Raw genomic sequence first — 19874 nt, forward strand, 5'->3', positions numbered from 1 at the left:
CTCTTTAATGATCAAGTGGGCGGCTCTGAAAAGAGCCTTTGGATTTTTCTGGGAAAGATTTCCCGGGCGTTGTTTGTCGGCACTCACTTGGCTTTAGCCTTGTGGCTATCAGTCTTCTTGGGCAGCAGCACGGCCTGGATGTTGGGCAGCACGCCGCCCTGCGCGATGGTCACCTTGCCCAGCAGCTTGTTGAGCTCCTCGTCGTTGCGGATGGCGAGCTGCAGGTGGCGGGGGATGATGCGCGTCTTCTTGTTGTCGCGGGCCGCGTTGCCCGCCAGCTCCAGGATCTCGGCCGTCAGGTACTCCAGCACGGCCGCCAGGTACACCGGGGCGCCGGCGCCCACCCGCTCCGCGTAGTTGCCCTTGCGCAGCAGCCGGTGCACGCGGCCCACGGGGAACTGCAGCCCGGCCCGCGACGAGCGCGACTTGGCCTTGGCCCGCGCCTTCCCGCCCTGCTTCCCGCGGCCGGACATCGCAGCGACTCGGCGAAACGACGGCACCCGCAGCGCCGCAGAGACACCGGCCCACGCCCGCCGTGAGGCCCGCTTATATCCGGCACGGGCGGCGCGGCGGCGGCGGCGCCGATAGGCTGCGGCGGAGGCGTTGTGCCGGCAGCTCCCCACTGGGAACGCGGATCCAGCGGTGCCCAATAGCAACGCGCAGCGCGGCGTGACGCCCCCGAGCAGAACTTCCAACCAATGGCGGCGCCACACAGTCGAGCCGGTGCGTCACGCAGCGCCGCTATAAAAGGGGCTCGCGGCGAGGGCGTCGTTACTCGGCGTCGTATCGACTGCTGCTTGCTGGATAGCGAGAGACGTGCCCGTGCTGCGATGCCCGAGCCGGCCAAGTCCGCCCCCGCGCCCAAGAAGGGCTCCAAGAAGGCGGTGACCAAGACGCAGAAGAAGGGCGACAAGAAGCGCAAGAAGAGCCGCAAGGAGAGCTACTCGATCTACGTGTACAAGGTGCTGAAGCAGGTGCACCCCGACACGGGCATCTCGTCCAAGGCCATGGGCATCATGAACTCCTTTGTCAACGACATCTTCGAGCGCATCGCCGGCGAGGCCTCGCGCCTGGCGCACTACAACAAGCGCTCCACCATCACCTCGCGGGAGATCCAGACGGCCGTGCGGCTGCTGCTGCCCGGTGAGCTGGCCAAGCACGCCGTCTCCGAGGGCACCAAGGCTGTCACCAAGTACACCAGCTCCAAGTAAGCTGCCTCTGAGCCCTTCTCGACCCAAAGGCTCTTTTAAGAGCCACCCATCCTTTCAGTAAAGGAGCTGACACAGTGAGGGCTTGTTCGTAGTAGTCCCAGCTACTTCTTTGGGAAGGAAACTATGATACTGTGGACGTGTTGTCAGTAGTAAGACACACGAGATATACCCGCTTGCGGTAAACAAAGTGTTTACACATCTGCCTCTGGACGTGGAGAACTCGTGATTCCATAAAAACGCTGCTGTGGCCCGCTTCACTTGTGTGTCCAGTTTGGAGGAGGCTTAGCAATAAAGCAGCGATATGTAGGTGTTTTTGTTTAAAGGCTCAAAACACGTGTGTTATGAATAGGTGGTGCTTGCTGCTTTTTTTTTTTTTTTTTTTTTTTTTTTTCCCCCCCACTTGGGGCGGCACTCCGGCGGAATTGGGGACAGACAGATGCACCGAAAGCACAGGCGGTGTAAGGTTACCGTGTGCTTTTACGGCAAAAAGCTCAAGGTCGCCCCCCTTCACCCCCCCCCTCCCCCGCGTCCTCGTTAGCGTTCTCGCCGCCGACCGGAGCGCTGCACGGCGTTGTCGCCCCCGAACGGCGCAGCCCGCCTGCGGTCGCGAGCACGGTGTGCCCCCAGCGCTCTTCCCCGGCTCTCGCTCGCTGCGCCCCGTAAATCCCGCGGGCGGGAGGACCCGGAGCGCGCGGCTGCCGGGCTCGCGCCCGACCTGAGTGAGGACTGCACGGAGCTCCCCAGCAAGAGGGCCCGGCCCAGCGCAGCTCCCGAGAGGACGCTGATTGGTCGCGGTGGCGCTCGCAGACCGGGAGCCCGTTCTCGCTTCCCCGAGCCTCGCTCTTCGGAACAGAGCGGGACGAAACAGCGAGCGCTCGGGGATAGGAGCAGGCTGCCATACGAGGGAGCCTTTGCCAGCAATACCGATGCGGGTGTGGAGGGGGGGGGGCGGTGGTGGGAGAGGCCGAGGCGTGGGCGGCGGGACCCTGCTACAACGGCCACCTACGGGGGTCCCTGCCACCCTCCCGCCCGCTGTTCGCGGAAACGGCCCACGCATTCCTTTAGACAGCCAGGGAGACGGTGCTAAAGCGTTCTGGAGGGCTGGGAAAGCAAGCGGTCGGGCTGGGGCTGGCCGTGGCGGGAGGGGGAAGGGCGGGTTCACCGCCGGGGAGGCGCGGGCTTTTCGAATGCTCGCGTCGCCCAATGGCAGGCGGGCTCGCGTGGGCGGCCAATCGGCAGGGCGCTTCGGCTATAAATACCGCCGCCGCGGGCCTGCCGCCGCAGCTCGGTCTGTGCTGAGCGGGAAGGAGGGGTAGCGGGCGAGGGGCTATGGCGCGCACAAAGCAAACGGCGCGTAAGTCGACGGGCGGGAAGGCGCCCCGCAAGCAGCTGGCCACCAAGGCGGCCCGCAAGAGCGCGCCGGCCACGGGCGGCGTGAAGAAGCCGCACCGCTACCGGCCCGGCACGGTGGCGCTGCGCGAGATCCGGCGCTACCAGAAGTCGACGGAGCTGCTGATCCGCAAGCTGCCCTTCCAGCGGCTGGTGCGCGAGATCGCGCAGGACTTCAAGACCGACCTGCGCTTCCAGAGCTCGGCCGTGATGGCGCTGCAGGAGGCGAGCGAGGCCTACCTGGTGGGGCTCTTCGAGGACACCAACCTGTGCGCCATCCACGCCAAGCGTGTCACCATCATGCCCAAGGACATCCAGCTGGCTCGCCGCATCCGTGGAGAGCGGGCCTGAAGGGGCTTTTGCCGTAGCCCCTCCACAGTTCTACCAGACGAGACAGCCCATACAAGCCCAAAGGCTCTTTTAAGAGCCATTCCATGTGCAATAAAAGGAGCTGTTACTCTTTTTGTTTTGTTTCCCTGTGATGTTCAGGGAACTAGGGTCGCCGAGTGGCTCGGTGCACACTATCTTCACAGTGCAGAAGTGTTGCAGCTCTTTTGTTGTACATGGAATGGCTCTTAAAAGAGCCTTTGTGTTTTCCATATTCTGAAAGGTGCATTTTCCTAGAAGATTAAGCACGCTCTCCGCGGATGCGGCGAGCCAGCTGGATGTCCTTGGGCATGATGGTGACACGCTTGGCGTGGATGGCGCACAGGTTGGTGTCCTCGAAGAGCCCCACCAGGTAGGCCTCGCTCGCCTCCTGCAGCGCCATCACGGCCGAGCTCTGGAAGCGCAGGTCGGTCTTGAAGTCCTGCGCGATCTCGCGCACCAGCCGCTGGAAGGGCAGCTTGCGGATCAGCAGCTCCGTCGACTTCTGGTAGCGCCGGATCTCGCGCAGCGCCACCGTGCCGGGCCGGTAGCGGTGCGGCTTCTTCACGCCGCCCGTGGCCGGCGCGCTCTTGCGGGCCGCCTTGGTGGCCAGCTGCTTGCGGGGCGCCTTCCCGCCCGTCGACTTACGCGCCGTTTGCTTTGTGCGCGCCATAGCCCCTCGCCCGCTACCCCTCCTTCCCGCTCAGCACAGACCGAGCTGCGGCGGCAGGCCCGCGGCGGCGGTATTTATAGCCGAAGCGCCCTGCCGATTGGCCGCCCACGCGAGCCCGCCTGCCATTGGGCGACGCGAGCATTCGAAAAGCCCGCGCCTCCCCGGCGGTGAACCCGCCCTTCCCCCTCCCGCCACGGCCAGCCCCAGCCCGACCGCTTGCTTTCCCAGCCCTCCAGAACGCTTTAGCACCGTCTCCCTGGCTGTCTAAAGGAATGCGTGGGCCGTTTCCGCGAACAGCGGGCGGGAGGGTGGCAGGGACCCCCGTAGGTGGCCGTTGTAGCAGGGTCCCGCCGCCCACGCCTCGGCCTCTCCCACCACCGCCCCCCCCCTCCACACCCGCATCGGTATTGCTGGCAAAGGCTCCCTCGTATGGCAGCCTGCTCCTATCCCCGAGCGCTCGCTGTTTCGTCCCGCTCTGTTCCGAAGAGCGAGGCTCGGGGAAGCGAGAACGGGCTCCCGGTCTGCGAGCGCCACCGCGACCAATCAGCGTCCTCTCGGGAGCTGCGCTGGGCCGGGCCCTCTTGCTGGGGAGCTCCGTGCAGTCCTCACTCAGGTCGGGCGCGAGCCCGGCAGCCGCGCGCTCCGGGTCCTCCCGCCCGCGGGATTTACGGGGCGCAGCGAGCGAGAGCCGGGGAAGAGCGCTGGGGGCACACCGTGCTCGCGACCGCAGGCGGGCTGCGCCGTTCGGGGGCGACAACGCCGTGCAGCGCTCCGGTCGGCGGCGAGAACGCTAACGAGGACGCGGGGGAGGGGGGGGGTGAAGGGGGGCGACCTTGAGCTTTTTGCCGTAAAAGCACACGGTAACCTTACACCGCCTGTGCTTTCGGTGCATCTGTCTGTCCCCAATTCCGCCGGAGTGCCGCCCCAAGTGGGGGGGAAAAAAAAAAAAAAAAAAAAAAAAAAAGCAGCAAGCACCACCTATTCATAACACACGTGTTTTGAGCCTTTAAACAAAAACACCTACATATCGCTGCTTTATTGCTAAGCCTCCTCCAAACTGGACACACAAGTGAAGCGGGCCACAGCAGCGTTTTTATGGAATCACGAGTTCTCCACGTCCAGAGGCAGATGTGTAAACACTTTGTTTACCGCAAGCGGGTATATCTCGTGTGTCTTACTACTGACAACACGTCCACAGTATCATAGTTTCCTTCCCAAAGAAGTAGCTGGGACTACTACGAACAAGCCCTCACTGTGTCAGCTCCTTTACTGAAAGGATGGGTGGCTCTTAAAAGAGCCTTTGGGTCGAGAAGGGCTCAGAGGCAGCTTACTTGGAGCTGGTGTACTTGGTGACAGCCTTGGTGCCCTCGGAGACGGCGTGCTTGGCCAGCTCACCGGGCAGCAGCAGCCGCACGGCCGTCTGGATCTCCCGCGAGGTGATGGTGGAGCGCTTGTTGTAGTGCGCCAGGCGCGAGGCCTCGCCGGCGATGCGCTCGAAGATGTCGTTGACAAAGGAGTTCATGATGCCCATGGCCTTGGACGAGATGCCCGTGTCGGGGTGCACCTGCTTCAGCACCTTGTACACGTAGATCGAGTAGCTCTCCTTGCGGCTCTTCTTGCGCTTCTTGTCGCCCTTCTTCTGCGTCTTGGTCACCGCCTTCTTGGAGCCCTTCTTGGGCGCGGGGGCGGACTTGGCCGGCTCGGGCATTATTATGTAAGTTTCCGCCAACGACTCGTAAGAAGCTGACAGATCATGCGCTGACGACCAGTTTGAGCGCTCTCCTTTTATAGGGTCGGTATGCAAATTACAGCTTTCTTTAGCCTTCGTTTGTATTGGCTGAGGAAGGCTATCAGTGCCGTCGGTGTCTGTACTTCATCTCCATTGGTTAGAATTTGATCCGCGTTGTCATTGGCTGTTCTCGCAATGTTCCCTTCTCAGCCTATCGTAATTCGTTCCTTTCGCTGGGAGGGTATATAAAGACGAGCGATGAAGCGTTTTTCATTTCCGTACGATTACAGCTTCTGATAACTTGGTCGCTGCGATGTCCGGCCGCGGGAAGCAGGGCGGGAAGGCGCGGGCCAAGGCCAAGTCGCGCTCGTCGCGGGCCGGGCTGCAGTTCCCCGTGGGCCGCGTGCACCGGCTGCTGCGCAAGGGCAACTACGCGGAGCGGGTGGGCGCCGGCGCCCCGGTGTACCTGGCGGCCGTGCTGGAGTACCTGACGGCCGAGATCCTGGAGCTGGCGGGCAACGCGGCCCGCGACAACAAGAAGACGCGCATCATCCCCCGCCACCTGCAGCTCGCCATCCGCAACGACGAGGAGCTCAACAAGCTGCTGGGCAAGGTGACCATCGCGCAGGGCGGCGTGCTGCCCAACATCCAGGCCGTGCTGCTGCCCAAGAAGACTGATAGCCACAAGGCTAAAGCCAAGTGAGTGCCGACAAACAACGCCCGGGAAATCTTTCCCAGAAAAATCCAAAGGCTCTTTTCAGAGCCACCTACAAAATCAGAAAGGGAGCTTGAATTCTAGAAAATAAAGTCTGCAAAGAAGGGTGGTGCTTTTTGAAACGGTCGGCTAAGTTTGGGCAGCAGCAGCTGCAGACGCGGCCCAGGACACACTGGCCCCGACCCTCGGGCGTTGCTTCCCTGCGCTGCTCCGGGGCGGGGCTGACAGGCCTCCCGGGAGCCAGCTCGGCCCTTCCGAAGCCGCAGCCAATCACTGCGCCGTGCAGGCTTTCCAAAGCCACCAGCGCGCTGCTCAACTTGGCAGGGGTTTAAAAGCAGCCCCTGCAGTTTACTGCCGCCTGTCTGTCCCGAAACAGAAACAGCTGCCATTCCGCTGAAAATCTGTTGTCTCCTTCCCTGAAAGGGGTGATGGCCATAGCATTTCAGCTCTACTAGGAAAACATCGGGGGCTCTTAAAAGAGCCGTTGGGTTTCTACAACGCCAAAATTATTTTCTATGGGGGCTTACTTCTTGGGCACCACCTTCTTCGGCTTGACTGCTTTCAGCTTGGCCGCCTTGGGCTTCACCACCTTCGCTTTGGCCGGGCTCTTTGCTGTTGCCACCAGCTTTTTCAGCTTAGCGGCCTTAGTCAGCTTCTTGCCCACAGTGGCCGCCGGCTTCTTAGCTTTCCTGGGGCTCTCTTTTGCTGTCACCGCCTTCTTGGGCTTCTTAGCAGCGCTGGCAAGCTTCTTGGCAGCCGGCTTCCTGGGCTTGGCTGCAGCGGCCCGCTTCTTGGGGGCTTTTTCCTTCACTTCGCCAGGCTTCTTGTTGAGGCGGAAGGAGCCCGAGGCGCCGGTGCCCTTGGTCTGCACCAGGGTGCCCTTGTTGACGAGGCTCTTGAGCCCCAGCTTGATGCGGCTGTTGTTCTTCTCCACATCGTAGCCGCCGGCGGCCAGCGCCTTCTTGAGCGCGGCGAGGGAGAGCCCCTTGCGCTCCTTGGAGGTGGACACGGCCTTGGTGATCAGCTCGGTGACGCTGGGGCCCGCGGGCTTGCGGGCCTTGGAGCCGCCCGCCGCCTTCTTCGGCTTCTTGGCGGCGGCCTTGGCGGTGGTTGCTGCAGCGGGGGCAGCCTCAGACATGACAGAGACACGGAGAGCCCTAGATGGCAGCGGCGGCCGCTGCGCCCCTATTTATAGCAGCGCGGCGGGCGCTGATTGGTGGTCGCTCGCCCGCCCCGCCCCGCCGCCACTGCCCCGCGTTCCGGCTTGTGTTTCTTCGGGGATAATAAAGAGTATTTTCTTTACTTTACGTGTCACAAAATTGCCCCTTTCGTACATCTGGGAGATCGTGGAAGTGCCTATTCTCGCCCATCGGTGTCCTTTCGCGAAAAGAGTGGAGTTTGGGAGGGAGAGGACAATAAATCCCGAGTCCTGGAACCGAACGGACCTTGAGGGCAGGAAAGTTTTGTTTTTCTTTGTAAATTAGAAATTCTCCTTTAAAGTTAGCGTGAGACAGCAGATTCAGTGTTAATCTTCAGAGGGTCTTTTTTACATTAGAGAAGAAAGCGAACAGCTAGAATCTCACTCTTTAAAATAAAATGTTTTCAAAGAGAGTGAGGTAGCACAAACTTGCACGAACTCCTGCAAGCCTTGCCCCGGCTGCTCTTACCGAGGTTCATACCTCTGGCTACCACGTAACACTGAGTTAGGGATTCTTTTACCCGTACTTCCAAGGCTATATTTTCCAGAGGCCATGCGTGAAATAATAGACAGTATATACTTTGTGTACCTCGGAATGGGCTGCTTTTTACTGCAACAAATTGCTGCAGTTAATGTAGCAAAGGGCTCTCAAATCTTAACAGAATAAATTGGGACACAAAGACCAAAGATGAAAAGGTTTGTTTTGAATCACTGAGCTTCACGTAAGTCTCTGACATACAGAAATAGACTCTAAATAAAGCACACAGTGCTACTTCTGTGAAATTTGTTGGTATGATTCCATAACATGGAAAAAATTGGCAGAGATCGAGTCTGAAAGAGATGTGAAAGCACCATTTCATTCATAGTTTGATGCCAAACTAGGAAGAAAATTTGCAATTTTTAATCACTGCTGTTTTGCCAGGTTACATATCAAGTTACAGCAGCTTCTGCACATAAAACCTTTGGCTGCAAGCACAAACTGATGCAAAGTTGTTTATCCACGTGGTGACTACTCTATTGGTATGCACAACTCCTCATCAGCTAAAACTTTGCATATAATTCTGTGTCTCTGACAGGAGTTTCTAATTCATTTACCCTGAAGTTTAATGGCCATTGGCCAATTTAACACCATCATATTGCTGCATTTGTACCTGATGTGTACAAACTGCATTTGCACAGTTTATGTATGATGCTGACCAGATGATCAACTCACTATTTCAACAAAATGCAATCTATGTGAGTGGAAAAATATTACCTCCCTCCTCTCTATCATTTCACTAGAGGAAAGGCAAATGAACCTCATGAAGATTTTGGGTGACCCTTCACCTTCAATTAATTCATAAAGTCCCATTTTTTAAAACTGTATAAACAGATCGACTTTTTATCATATAACTATGGTAAAAAGGACTTTAGGAAAATAAACATATTTTTATCTCCCAGTTACATTTCTTTCTAACTTGCTCATTCTGGTCTCCTAGATGAGGAGTTATCCCTGAGACAGGGAGTGTGAATAAGATGGCGAATTCAGCAATTCTGGCTCTGGTCTTTCAAAGCCATGTTGGAAGCAGAATGGCATATAAAGCAAGGTTCACTTGGAATTTTACAAAGGCAAGAACGTTTACTTCATGTAGTAATAGGATGCATAAAGAATTGAATAGTGGAATTATTAATGTCTCCTGAAGTTTCCTGAAATCAAGCGGATGACTGAATGTCTGGTCTGTCCCATCTAGGTCTGGTAAAAGCTCTGAATGTCCTTTAAAAACTTAACTTGACACAATGTGGGTTTTGGTTTTTTTTATATTGACCAACCCTTTTCACATTACCAATGCCAGTACTGGGGTTTGGACAAGAGCCTTTCTACTTCACAACAGCACATTTTTCTCCAATCTGTAATTTGATAGTCTCAAGACTGTTTTCCTTACACACATAGATGGAATACAGCTGTATGTCTAAATCATGCATAGTGGTGATAACTTCAACACCAACCATCTTCAGAGGAAAAGCCCCTCAGTACGTGCCAGAGCAACACTGCAGTGCATACTTGTAGTCCTTGTCTTACTCCACTTTTGAGGCTATTGATCTCCATCAAATGTTAAATGGCCATCTTGCAACTTGAAAACATAAGTTTTAGTAATTATTTTAAGTGCTTCTATTTATTTGATTTTCCACTCATGTTTACTCCATTATTCCCTTCCCTTATTGTTAAGAAGACAATATATTTTCACAACCATCTCACAAACAAGTAGTCAAGCTATGCGTACAAGGGGGAGGCTGCAGAAAAATCAAGGCATAGGAGGAGAGTTGAGTACAGTGTCACCTCATTCAGTAGTGAATACACAAGGACCATAGTTTGCCCTCCTCCCCCAAATACTGCTATTCCTTGTATGATCAGCAGCACAAAAAGCCTGAAGTTATTCGCCAAAGGCATTACTCTAGTAATGATCAAGCTTAGTTAGGCTACATGGAAGTAGTATATATTTCACTGCAATGCAGCCACAAAAAAAGGACCACATAGGGAGGACAGTTGCTGGAAAAGATTCTTCCTATTATGCATTTTCCATCACAATTACAGCAAGCTTTGCTGCCTCATCTTAGAAGAGGTGACCATCAAGAACAACAGGACCTCAATGGTACTCCTCTCTGTTGGTCTCTACATGCTCTGTTGGTATGGACAGAGATCTCTGGTAGAGTAACAAAGATCTGCCAGCAAATCCTACAGTATGTTTTTTGCTGGCACTACCAATGTGAGCCAGCTCAGACTGCAGGGCTAGATCTGAAAACCTCTTTAGAGCACTTCCCAGTCAGCTTGAAAAGCATAGATTATTATAACCAGCAACATATGCCTACTAACTTCAAAAAACATACAGTAATCCAAACCAAACCTAATGCCTGCAAGACAACAAAAACATTTTGCAGGATTAGGGTTAATTTTTTATTTATTGCATTATTTTTTTTGTGATACTTAACCTGGCACTAGGTGACAAAGCATAGTGGCCACCATAGATGATATCACAAGTCCTAGGAAGAGCACCTACAGAGGCTCAGTGTTGTTTTTCATATACATACTGAGGATAATTTTTCCTGAACTGTTTGCTCCTTTTCCTCCCCTTTCTTATGATTTTTCCACATGAGTATCTGACTGCATTACATTTATGCATTTCACATTGCCACGCTTTTCCCAAACATGTAAAACCCATCCCCATTTTGGAGGTGGGAGAACTGAGAGTCACTTTTCCACAATTCTTAAAAAGGCAATTACTTGAACCCTCCAATTTTTGTCTTGTTCAGGTTTTGCACCCTCCTCCTGCTCCTGTTAACTCTCACCACTTCCTGTCAGCAGAACACCAGTTCAGAGATGATTCATCTAATTTCACAGAGGAAAACTCAAAACCTGTTCAAAATGCAGTGAATTTGTCTGCCCATTTTAATTTTTGTAACAAATATCACCTCTCGCCTGTATACACACAGGCCAGACCAGGACATCAGTCTGCAGGTGGGATCAGGATCAGGCCCAGTGAGGGGCTCCAGGGTCAGACACAGCTCTAGCCTCAGGCATCGGGCACCTCCCTGGTGCAGTGGGCCCATGGCTGGGCAGGGCTGTGGGGAACAGGAGACTGGCCCTGTTGCGGTGTCACTGAGGCAGGGGCTGATGGCCCTGGGGGGCCTGAAATGGGATCCTGGGACCTGGTCAGGGTGAGGTGAGCCACAGGAGATGCTGGGCAGGGACATGCAGGGCTGTTGGTGCCCTGACAGGACATCTCCTTTGGTGTAGCAGGAAATACAAAAGGCTCTCAAAACTAATGCTTCAGCATCCTTCTGGATCTAGACAATAAAGACCAATTTCGGCCAAGTTCCATGCAAATGTTTGATTACAGTCCTAGTAGACAGAGAAGTGGATTTCAGTTATAACAAAACTCTACTGCCACTTGCAGTTATCATTGACATTGGATGTAGTCACCAACTTTAGGTTCAAGATGGCTGAGTTCAGTTTAGTGATTCCAACTCTTCGGTCATCAAACATATAAAATTGTGGGAAGGGTTTGGCTGACCTTGTACAGGGCCCACAGTGGGCAGCTGAATCTGAAGTACCCTTCCACCTTCATTTTATTGACCCTCACAGGGAAAATTCTCAAGAGGTTTTGGACTAGCAACATCCAGCTTCAGTTAGCAAACTATCTTTCTATAACAGCATTTCCACCCCCTCCAGCACAGTCACAAAACCTGAAAGGAGGTCAGTAGAAAGAGCTATTTTGTTCCACCTTTTAGCTGCTGTCTGGAGAAAATGCTGATCCACAGTTTTGGTCTGGGTGACAATGTACAAGTCTCCCTACTAACTGCCAGTAGGAACTCCCACCCTTTCCTGTCCCACTGTGAACCATGACACACATCACAGGGGTGCCTCAGACAGTTTTGTTTCTTCTAAGGCATCTGGTCTCAAAATTCTGGCTGGTGTGCATCCCTTGGGGCTCATCTACTCCCCATTGCTGCCCACCCTGACCAAGGAGTGAATAACTGCCTTTACTTGGTATCAGCAATTAAGCATATTAGCTGTTCTTTGATGAAACTAGACACTTAAGAGCTGCCTTTTGGACCTGTTTCACCTCTCAGGTGCTGTGACCCACAGTTTGGGAAAAGACCTGCTTGCATAAAAGCACTAACTGCAGTGTCCATGGAAAGATCCTGCATTACTAACTTTGTTCCTCCTTTACTAACCAGCAGCTTTGACTCTTCTCATTTTCCTACTTCCACCATCAGTGACCCACAGTGCCTAAACACAACCTGCAACCCTTCTGCTTTCTGCAGAGAAGCCAGGGAGATGAGCTTCCACCTCACGGAAACGAGCTCAGCACAGGTGGAAAAACATCCTTGAGGGAGAAGAGATTGGCCCCTCTCCCTGCTTTGCTGGAGGGCAGGGACCGAAGATGACGATCCCTGCACTTTTCATAGAGGACACTGGGATGCAGAGTCTGCAAAGGAAAGGAGCAGTTTAGCACAGATGTCCAGCAGCTGAAGCACTGCTCTGAGCTATGTGCAAAAATAGCTGCTGGCATCACTGCACCTGCGAAAACAGGGAAGTTGTGTGTTGCTGGACAAGCAGGCGTCTTCAGAGAAGAGCTGGAGGAGAAGGGATACTACTGGTTGGTTGTTTTGCCACCTTCTGTTTGAGCACATGTAAGGTATGTTATGTAAAGTGCTTAGTTCTGGGACCTTGAATACATCCATGTCTCTTGTTCCTTTTCCATTAGACTCCTCTGGTAGTTTTGAACTGAACAGCTTCTAAGAGGTTTTTAAAAATTAACTGCATTAAGCAATATTCTTGCCTTACTGCTGGCATGTATTCAAATGAGAATTCCTATGACAGTTGCCCTACCATTTCCATATTAAGAAAAAAATGAAATTTTGTCCCAGGGGACTTACACAGGAAAGACTCCTGTTGACTTACTGATGCCTTTTCCAAGAAATATAAAGAAACAAATGCTGTGGCCTTGAAGGCTGAATGAGTATTCCTCACACCAGGGTCTCCAGAATCAAAAGTATGATACACACTTGAAAATGGGAAATTCTCACCCTCCAGTCTTGAAGAGGCCCAGAACAAAGGAATCTAAAATCATGGCCTGATCAGTAGCACAAAAGCTGTGCTAGGTTACAGGGTAGCCTCAGGGAATAAACACTCATTTGAAACTGAGGCCACCTACATTTACCATTTGATTCTGCCCAGGAGTCAATGGGAAAACCAACAGCTTCCTCCTTACCTCTGTTTCTCTGAACATCAGGTGATAACAGGCATCTCACACATTCGTTAAGATTGCTGCAGAAAAGCAAGAAAGTGTGAGTTGTCTTGTAGCTTCGTGTTGGTAATCAGAGGTCCTGGATCCAAACTGATGTGATTTTTGAGTATACATCAAGAAATGCATCAGCCACTGTATGCTTCCTGAAATACAAAAGGTGGTAAGAAGTAGGCAGCCTGGTTACTAAGGTCTACTTACAGTCTACTGTGCTTAAGAGGAAGACTCCTACTGAGGAGGAGATTTGAGGGAAAGAGACAGCATTTTGCTTGGCTCTTTCATGACCGCCCACCATGGGAAGACCTGTGTATAGAATGACTAAAGAAGAAGAAGAAGTGTTTCAGGCGCAATGCTTGGTCTACACTAAAGAAGAAGGATGCTCATTTTCAGACACTGCTGTAAAGAGGCACAAAATAGAGCAACATACTTAGTTTCTGAGACCTGATCCAGCTCCCTGACTGCACTATGTTCAAGCAAGGGCTAATAACAAGCCATACCACCCTCTCTGCCCAGTTCCAGTTCTTCAAGCTGGCAGAGCTGCTTCAAGTATGAAAACATTTTTTCTAGAGCTATACCAGTTCAGTACACAATGTTATCTGCTCTGTATGGTCACTCAATCTCTGATGTGCTGCAAATATAAAATAATACCCAGTCTAGAGGGGAGCATCCAAGAAATGTTAGTCACATGGATTTGGATTAAAATCTGATCTAGGTATCAAGAATACCATTTGTCTTTAAAGGCAGAGTCCACAACCAGTCTTCAAAGCAGGTTTTTCAAATTCAGAGCCTTGATTCAAGATGGGCATAAAGGCCATCCCAACAGCCAAATATCCCTTGCCAAACACTGATTTCAGTATGGATGTGAGCAGCAGTACCTATATGAGCAATGTTTGGGAGGTACAGAAGGAAACTTTCCACCAAGATCATGGCCATCTGATGGCACCACCACAGTGCACAACACCAGTCCAGGGAGGTCTGGGGTGTCTGGAGGTGGGGATGCTCCAGGAGAAAGCATCCTTCCTTTCAGCAGCAGCAGCAGCAGCAGCAGCAGCAGCAAATGGCAGACCAGCGACTGTCCTCCACACTGCATCTTGTATTAACCTATTGGAAACCTTTTCTACTTGAATGAAGCCTAGGTAAAGGGTTCCAGTTTGAATTATGTGATTCCAATGACCTTTTTTATCTTTTATCCTCTCACCTCCACCCTGAGCTGTAAAAGCAAACATGGATTAAGATGATACTTAGTGGACACCAATCTCACATTGCATTTGTGTTGATATTCACTGAAATAAAAGCTTCTCTAAACAAACAACCACACCAGTGTTTTGGCCAGTCATATTGTCAGCAAACCCCATTATCTCACTGTTCACCCTTTTTCCATATCATTTAGGAACTTGTTAAAGAGCACAGATCCTAGTGCAGAACCCTACAGAACTCCCTAGTGACCTTCCTTTATTCAGTCCTATGCTTTTTTCAACCTTCTATCAAATAACTATCCATGCTAAATTTTCCCTTTTATCCTGCTACTGTTGAGTTTTCTTTAAAGTTTTTTTCAGAGAGGCTTTGTCAAAAGCCTTTGGGAATCCAGGCAGATCATATCAAGCAGATCACTTTTCCCCACATGCTAATTGACCTTGACAAAACAGCTCCAAGATCTTTGTAACACAGGACTTCCCTTTGCATGCTGAAACTATGCTGACATTATTGAAAAGACCGTGTTTATCCAGGAGGCTGTTCTGAATCTTGTTATATCTCAATCAGTGTATCTGGTACAGCCAGTAGGCATACAGACCGTGAGTCCTATAGTCTGGCAGGTTCTCAGGCAAGATTTTTGGCTGCTGTTGTGACACATGGAGGGTTTAGTGCTCGTTTTGATTGTTTAACTAGCTAATCTTCTAAACCCTTTATGGACAGCTGAGTTATATTTTTATGCTTAATCTGGTAGAGTTTATGTTCCTTTCTGTGTTCTTTACTGAGACACACCTGTAGCTTTTTGAATGATGCCTTCTTACTCTCAACCCTCCTTCCTGCTATCAGTACCAGCATCTTCCCCTTTCTCAGGCCTTTCTGGGTGGGTGGTAGCCCTACCACTGTGTCTCCAGCATGGTCACTTTATCCATCTTCACCCACCTGTGAAGTTTTAATCTTCCCAGCTGCTCCTTTGAGCTTCTTTGTTAAAAAGAATGTTTCCAAAGTGCCTGCCTTATCTGCAAAACATGCCAGTGCTCCTGTCTTGTTTCCCAGGATGGAAGCACTGATGTTGAGACAATCACAGCACTGTTTTCATTCCCTGGTCTTCTCTTTGAATGCTAAGCCTCTTGTTTTATGCTATCACCTGATGTATTTTTTCCTATAGGCTACAGAATTTGCTGTTTCTTTTCCTTGGGAATATTGTCCTAAAAATTGTCACCATTGGTTGGCTTTCCCCTACTCCTCAGCTACAAAGCTCACTGACAACCTCCTGCATGTTCATAGCCAGAAGCCCGTTTCTTTTTTGATCCAGATGAGGTCCATACCTCTTGTGCAAGTGCTCTGCTGTACAGAAGTGTTCCCGGATCCTGCAGAAACCTTATTCTTAGCCAGGTTGTGAAACCACCATCCATGTCCCTCCCTCATCCCAAGCAGTGTACTAGGAGCTTTTCAGCAGCAGGGTAGCACAGGTATTCTGGCTTTTATCTTCTTCCCCAGGAGCTTACACATTGCATCCAAAGCTTTTCTCCTTCCTTTCACTATGACACAGGTACTGAAAGTGACCATGACAAGGCATCCCACTCTCGCTTTTCCTAGGAGCCACCCATGTGCCCTGTGAAGTTTGTCATCTTCGTGTCCTTTCCCAGAGTAGTGGGAGACTCCTTTGGCCCTCCAGCCCCAGTTCTTCCCCACTTGTGTCTCAAAACAGGGAGTTAGTCTGGAAAGTTGGATGCTGGATCTAGCATGTGTGCACAAAGTGGGGATGGGATGAGTGCTAAAAGGGCCCTGTTGGGATACTGCAAGGAACATGCATTGTAGAAAAGGGTTCTGTATATATGGTGTGGAGCAAGCATGAGTCATAAGACCCTGCATGCACTTGGGAATGACATATGTCAGTCTGGCAGCTTACTCCAGGATTGTCCTCTGGAGAAGTCCTCCCGAGCCACATGGATGTGTCCTCTAATCAGGAAAGGGTTAAGGAGCATGAATGGGAGAGCTCACATGGTGAGGAAACGGGCTACAAAATACTCTGGGAAAAGCTATCTTGACAGCTAAATTAAACATGTAGCCACATGTAGCCTATGAGGAAATAAAGAGGAGATTGCCTTCACACAAGCTTCTCTTCCGCATAGTACTTGTATGGACTATTAAGCTTAAGCATGAGTCAGAAGAGTGGTCCTTGGTAATCTAATAATTCCCTGGTGCAGCTTAGAGTTTCCCTTTTCCCAGAGCTCCAAATGTCGTGGAGCTCAAAGGAAATGCTGCTATTAAGATGTTTTTTAAAGAATTTTCCTTGAAAATACCTTTTTGAGCGTTTCAGAGAAGAATCTCCCCATCTTACCCCAGCAATTTCCAGCTGCCAGCAGAGCATCTTTTGGCAGCGAGAAGCAAGTGTAAGGCAGAACCTGTTCTGAGTTGCCCTCAGTGACAACGGGGTTTATCTTGGTTCCATGCAGCCTGGGGAGACGCAAACAGCTTTATTGTCATCTGTAATTCTTGTCCTAGGCCCCACTCAGCTAGGCCCAAAAGCCAAGTATCTCTACTGTTTGTGTCTGGGTTGGGTTAGAAAAAATCAAAGAATAGCTAAGGAAATATCTTTTGTGTTCATTTGTTTGTTTACTGTTGTGATTTAACCCTAGGTGGCAACCAAGCATCACGCAGCCACTCGCTCTTTCTCCCTGTCCCTAGAGGGATGGGGAGGAGAACTGGGAAAAAGATAAAACACGAGGGCTGAGATAAGAACAATTTAATAATTGAAATAATATAAAACAACAACAATAATAAAATACAATACAATACAATAATAACAATCATCATCATCAATAATAACAATCATAATGAAAAGGAAGGAGAAGGGGAGAGGAATAAAATCCAAAGGGAAGAAGGGGAAAAAAACTAGTGCTACACAATACCATAGCTCACCACACACTGGCCGATGCCTAGCCAGTCTCCAAGCAGCGATCAGCTGGCCCCAGCCAACTCCCCCCAGTTTGTTTACCGAGCATGATGTTCGATGGTATGAAATATCCCTTTGGCTAGTTTGGGTCAGCTGTCCTGGCTGTGTCCGCTCCCAATTCCTTGTGCCCCTCCAGCCCTCTAGATGGCAAGGCCTATGAAGCTGAAAAGTCCTTGACTTAGTATAAACGTCACCCAGCAACAACTAAAAACATCAGTGTGCCATCAACATTGTTCTCACACCAAATCCAAAACACAGCACTGCACCAGCCACCAAGAAGAAAATTAATTCTATTCCAAATGAAAGCAGGACACTTACTTTGTTTGGTTTTGGGGTGGGCTGGGTTTTTTGTATTACTAAACTGGTAAAAAAGAGGCACTGCCTGATCTTTTCAAAGGCTATATTTGATCAGACACTACCAGAGAGGTTTACTACCACTGCAAGTCTTTGTGCTTCCCAGAATAACACCATTTTTAGAAAGTATTTTTTTAAACTGCATGTGTTTGCAAATGACACAGTCACTCAGCCCTGCCCTTATGCCTTCTGCTAATCATGCAGGGCGTATCTGCAGATGCAGGGAAGCACTTTCTCTCACAGGTTTCCTTTCCTCCCCCCCATGTCCTGATCATTTGTTCAGGAGGGTGTAGGAAGTGGGCCAAATCCACCCCGGGCCAAGAGCATCTGCTGATCATCCCTGTAGTGTCATAAAATTGCTTCAGGGACATTGAGCAGCAGAGCGCTCAGGCACATTACACATCTGAACTAGGAGCCTGGGATAAACACCAAGCTCCCGTCCCCATTACATCCTGACTCTGCAGCTGGCCAGCTTCTCCTCTTCTGGAAGCGCAGGGTCCCAGGCCTCACAGGAGTGGTGACTTGCTCTTGCCAGATCTCCCATTAACAGATTTGGTGCTGTGCTTGAAAGATGCCCTCAGCTCCTTCATGAGATTACCACCCCCTTTTCACAAATTTCCCTTCAAAGAGGTTTATATTACTGACGGCTGCTCTTTCTGATCAGGTCTGGACAATGTGTAGTAAGTAATTTCTGAGGCCCTCATACCAGTTTATGCGTTAAAGTTAATGCTTACAAAGGTAGAAAAAGATCTGTCTGCCCTTTAGTGAGGAAGCATTTCCCTTTCTCCCTCTCTCTAAGCACACTGGCAATAGGACAAAATGTTTCTGATCATTTTTCCCAGCCCTGGTGGGTTACCAAGAGGAATCACCTTGTAGTTTCATATTTTGAGAATGGAAGACCTGACCTGAAAATAAAAGTCCTGACTTGACAAAAATAATAATGATTTGAAATGGTGCTTTTTCCAGTTCAGACTCAGCCACTTAAAACTGAATCTTAGACTCCCTGGACCTAGAAGAAACCGTTAGGACTGTGATGCATCAATGTTATCCATCACACATTTTCTTTGCATTCCCAAGTGCAGCTCTGCAAAACCCTGTGTTCTTCTGTACATGTCTGGTTTATACATGTCCTCTGCTAATCTTGAGAATGTGACTGACAGCTTGTCACCCACAAGCATGAAGAGGGGCCACACGCCATGCACCGTGCAGTGCAGGATCATCAAAGCCATGGTCTTTTCTTTCCCTGATCCCACACAGGTAGCATAAGGCTTACTCTATGAAAGGAAGGAGTACATTAGCTAAAAACAGGCAAAAGAAAATAGTTCTTTATGCCATGAGTAACTGGGAACTTCTGGGCTTTATGCTTGCAGCAGGCAGTGGAGACAACTGGTGTCAGCAGGGTCAAAAGGTACCAGATAAATTCGTGGGCAAGAGGGGCCTGTTATTGTAGGGGACAGGCAGGGATGTATCACTGCCACCCACACTCTTCCACAATAGCATCTTCTACTAGCACTGCAGGACACCAAGTGCTGGGTTTTACAGGGACCATCTTTGGCCTAGAACAGTTTCTGTGGGACAGGACATTTGAAATTGGAGCATAGACCTGACAGACTTGGGGGACATCGAACAGGGCAGGAGAGGGATAAAGAATTGCCATCTATAATAAGTCAGACATTCTAGAGCAGGTGTCTAAAAGAGATGGACTGAACCAGCCTTTGGGTATGCCTGATTCTTCTCCTGGCTCTAGAGGGAGCTTCAGTAAGTGAATAAACTGGCTCCACATGAACCTCTGAAGAGGGCTGAAATTAGGCGAGGTGCACCCCTCTCTGAATTTCAAAGTAAGTTTTCAACTTCAGTTGGACTTCTTTAGGCTCTTGCGTTTCTGTCATGTTTCTACAGTGCCAGATGGGAGAGTTAATCAAGATAATGAACTTCATTGTTTTGTTTTCATCACAGTGCATTTCTCAAATGGAATGTTTCTGCTGAACCTTAATCCTGTTAGTAAAAGTTTAACCATATGAAATTAATAATAGTTCAAACAAAACCAAAGCCCCCACAACGGGTCTTGCAAGTGTTCCAGAGGTGTCCAGGATCTGGTCTTTCATCACAGTTCAAAACTTTCAAGTTTTGGTTCATCTTCATGAAATGTAGGACTAGTTTCTGTAAGGACTGTGGATAAATGGTCTTATTTGATGATGAAGGAATGTAACAGCGACACGTGACTGTGACTATTCCAGGACAAGTTAAATCCAACTTTATAAAGTTTGAGGTTTTTGAGCTGAATATTCCCAACGCAAAGTCATCAT

General features: G+C 50.5%; 7 protein-coding genes across 7 annotated transcripts; 3 read left to right on the top strand and 4 right to left on the bottom strand.

Moving 5' to 3' along the window:
- Nucleotides 1–16: 16 nt before the first annotated feature.
- On the bottom strand, nucleotides 17–508 carry LOC119148803 (histone H2A-IV). The gene has a single exon (XM_037389365.1). It carries the CDS (start codon nucleotides 471–473, stop codon nucleotides 84–86), a length of 390 nt encoding a protein of 129 aa, XP_037245262.1. The 5' UTR covers nucleotides 474–508; the 3' UTR covers nucleotides 17–83.
- A 175-nt stretch (nucleotides 509–683) lies between these two features.
- Nucleotides 684–1468, top strand: LOC119148774 (histone H2B 1/2/3/4/6-like). Its single transcript, XM_037389334.1, has one exon. It carries the CDS (start codon nucleotides 699–701, stop codon nucleotides 1209–1211), a length of 513 nt encoding a protein of 170 aa, XP_037245231.1. The 5' UTR covers nucleotides 684–698; the 3' UTR covers nucleotides 1212–1468.
- Nucleotides 1469–2509: 1041 nt separating this feature from the next.
- Nucleotides 2510–3033, top strand: LOC119148781 (histone H3). Its single transcript, XM_037389341.1, has one exon. It carries the CDS (start codon nucleotides 2541–2543, stop codon nucleotides 2949–2951), a length of 411 nt encoding a protein of 136 aa, XP_037245238.1. The 5' UTR covers nucleotides 2510–2540; the 3' UTR covers nucleotides 2952–3033.
- Nucleotides 3034–3166: 133 nt separating this feature from the next.
- On the bottom strand, nucleotides 3167–3671 carry LOC119148780 (histone H3). Its single transcript, XM_037389340.1, has one exon. The coding sequence runs from the start codon at nucleotides 3637–3639 to the stop codon at nucleotides 3229–3231; it is 411 nt and encodes a 136-aa protein (XP_037245237.1). The 5' UTR covers nucleotides 3640–3671; the 3' UTR covers nucleotides 3167–3228.
- A 1038-nt stretch (nucleotides 3672–4709) lies between these two features.
- LOC119149172 (histone H2B 1/2/3/4/6) lies at nucleotides 4710–5403 on the bottom strand. Its single transcript, XM_037390169.1, has one exon. The coding sequence runs from the start codon at nucleotides 5345–5347 to the stop codon at nucleotides 4967–4969; it is 381 nt and encodes a 126-aa protein (XP_037246066.1). The 5' UTR covers nucleotides 5348–5403; the 3' UTR covers nucleotides 4710–4966.
- Nucleotides 5404–5631: 228 nt separating this feature from the next.
- Nucleotides 5632–6189, top strand: LOC119149171 (histone H2A-IV). The gene has a single exon (XM_037390168.1). The coding sequence runs from the start codon at nucleotides 5682–5684 to the stop codon at nucleotides 6069–6071; it is 390 nt and encodes a 129-aa protein (XP_037246065.1). The 5' UTR covers nucleotides 5632–5681; the 3' UTR covers nucleotides 6072–6189.
- On the bottom strand, nucleotides 6123–7308 carry LOC119149170 (histone H1.10-like). The gene has a single exon (XM_037390167.1). The coding sequence runs from the start codon at nucleotides 7219–7221 to the stop codon at nucleotides 6607–6609; it is 615 nt and encodes a 204-aa protein (XP_037246064.1). The 5' UTR covers nucleotides 7222–7308; the 3' UTR covers nucleotides 6123–6606.
- Nucleotides 7309–19874: the final 12566 nt, after the last annotated feature.

The sequence above is a fragment of the Falco rusticolus genome, chromosome 5 (genome assembly GCF_015220075.1).
Source record: "Falco rusticolus isolate bFalRus1 chromosome 5, bFalRus1.pri, whole genome shotgun sequence".
NCBI lineage: Eukaryota > Metazoa > Chordata > Aves > Falconiformes > Falconidae > Falco > Falco rusticolus.

What these genes read in the sequence shown, in the direction of transcription:
- LOC119148803 (XM_037389365.1), bottom strand. Translation starts at nt 473, where the DNA reads ATGTCCGGCCGCGGGAAGCAGGGCGGGAAGGCGCGGGCCAAGGCCAAG.
- LOC119148774 (XM_037389334.1), top strand. Translation starts at nt 699, where the DNA reads ATGGCGGCGCCACACAGTCGAGCCGGTGCGTCACGCAGCGCCGCTATA.
- LOC119148781 (XM_037389341.1), top strand. Translation starts at nt 2,541, where the DNA reads ATGGCGCGCACAAAGCAAACGGCGCGTAAGTCGACGGGCGGGAAGGCG.
- LOC119148780 (XM_037389340.1), bottom strand. Translation starts at nt 3,639, where the DNA reads ATGGCGCGCACAAAGCAAACGGCGCGTAAGTCGACGGGCGGGAAGGCG.
- LOC119149172 (XM_037390169.1), bottom strand. Translation starts at nt 5,347, where the DNA reads ATGCCCGAGCCGGCCAAGTCCGCCCCCGCGCCCAAGAAGGGCTCCAAG.
- LOC119149171 (XM_037390168.1), top strand. Translation starts at nt 5,682, where the DNA reads ATGTCCGGCCGCGGGAAGCAGGGCGGGAAGGCGCGGGCCAAGGCCAAG.
- LOC119149170 (XM_037390167.1), bottom strand. Translation starts at nt 7,221, where the DNA reads ATGTCTGAGGCTGCCCCCGCTGCAGCAACCACCGCCAAGGCCGCCGCC.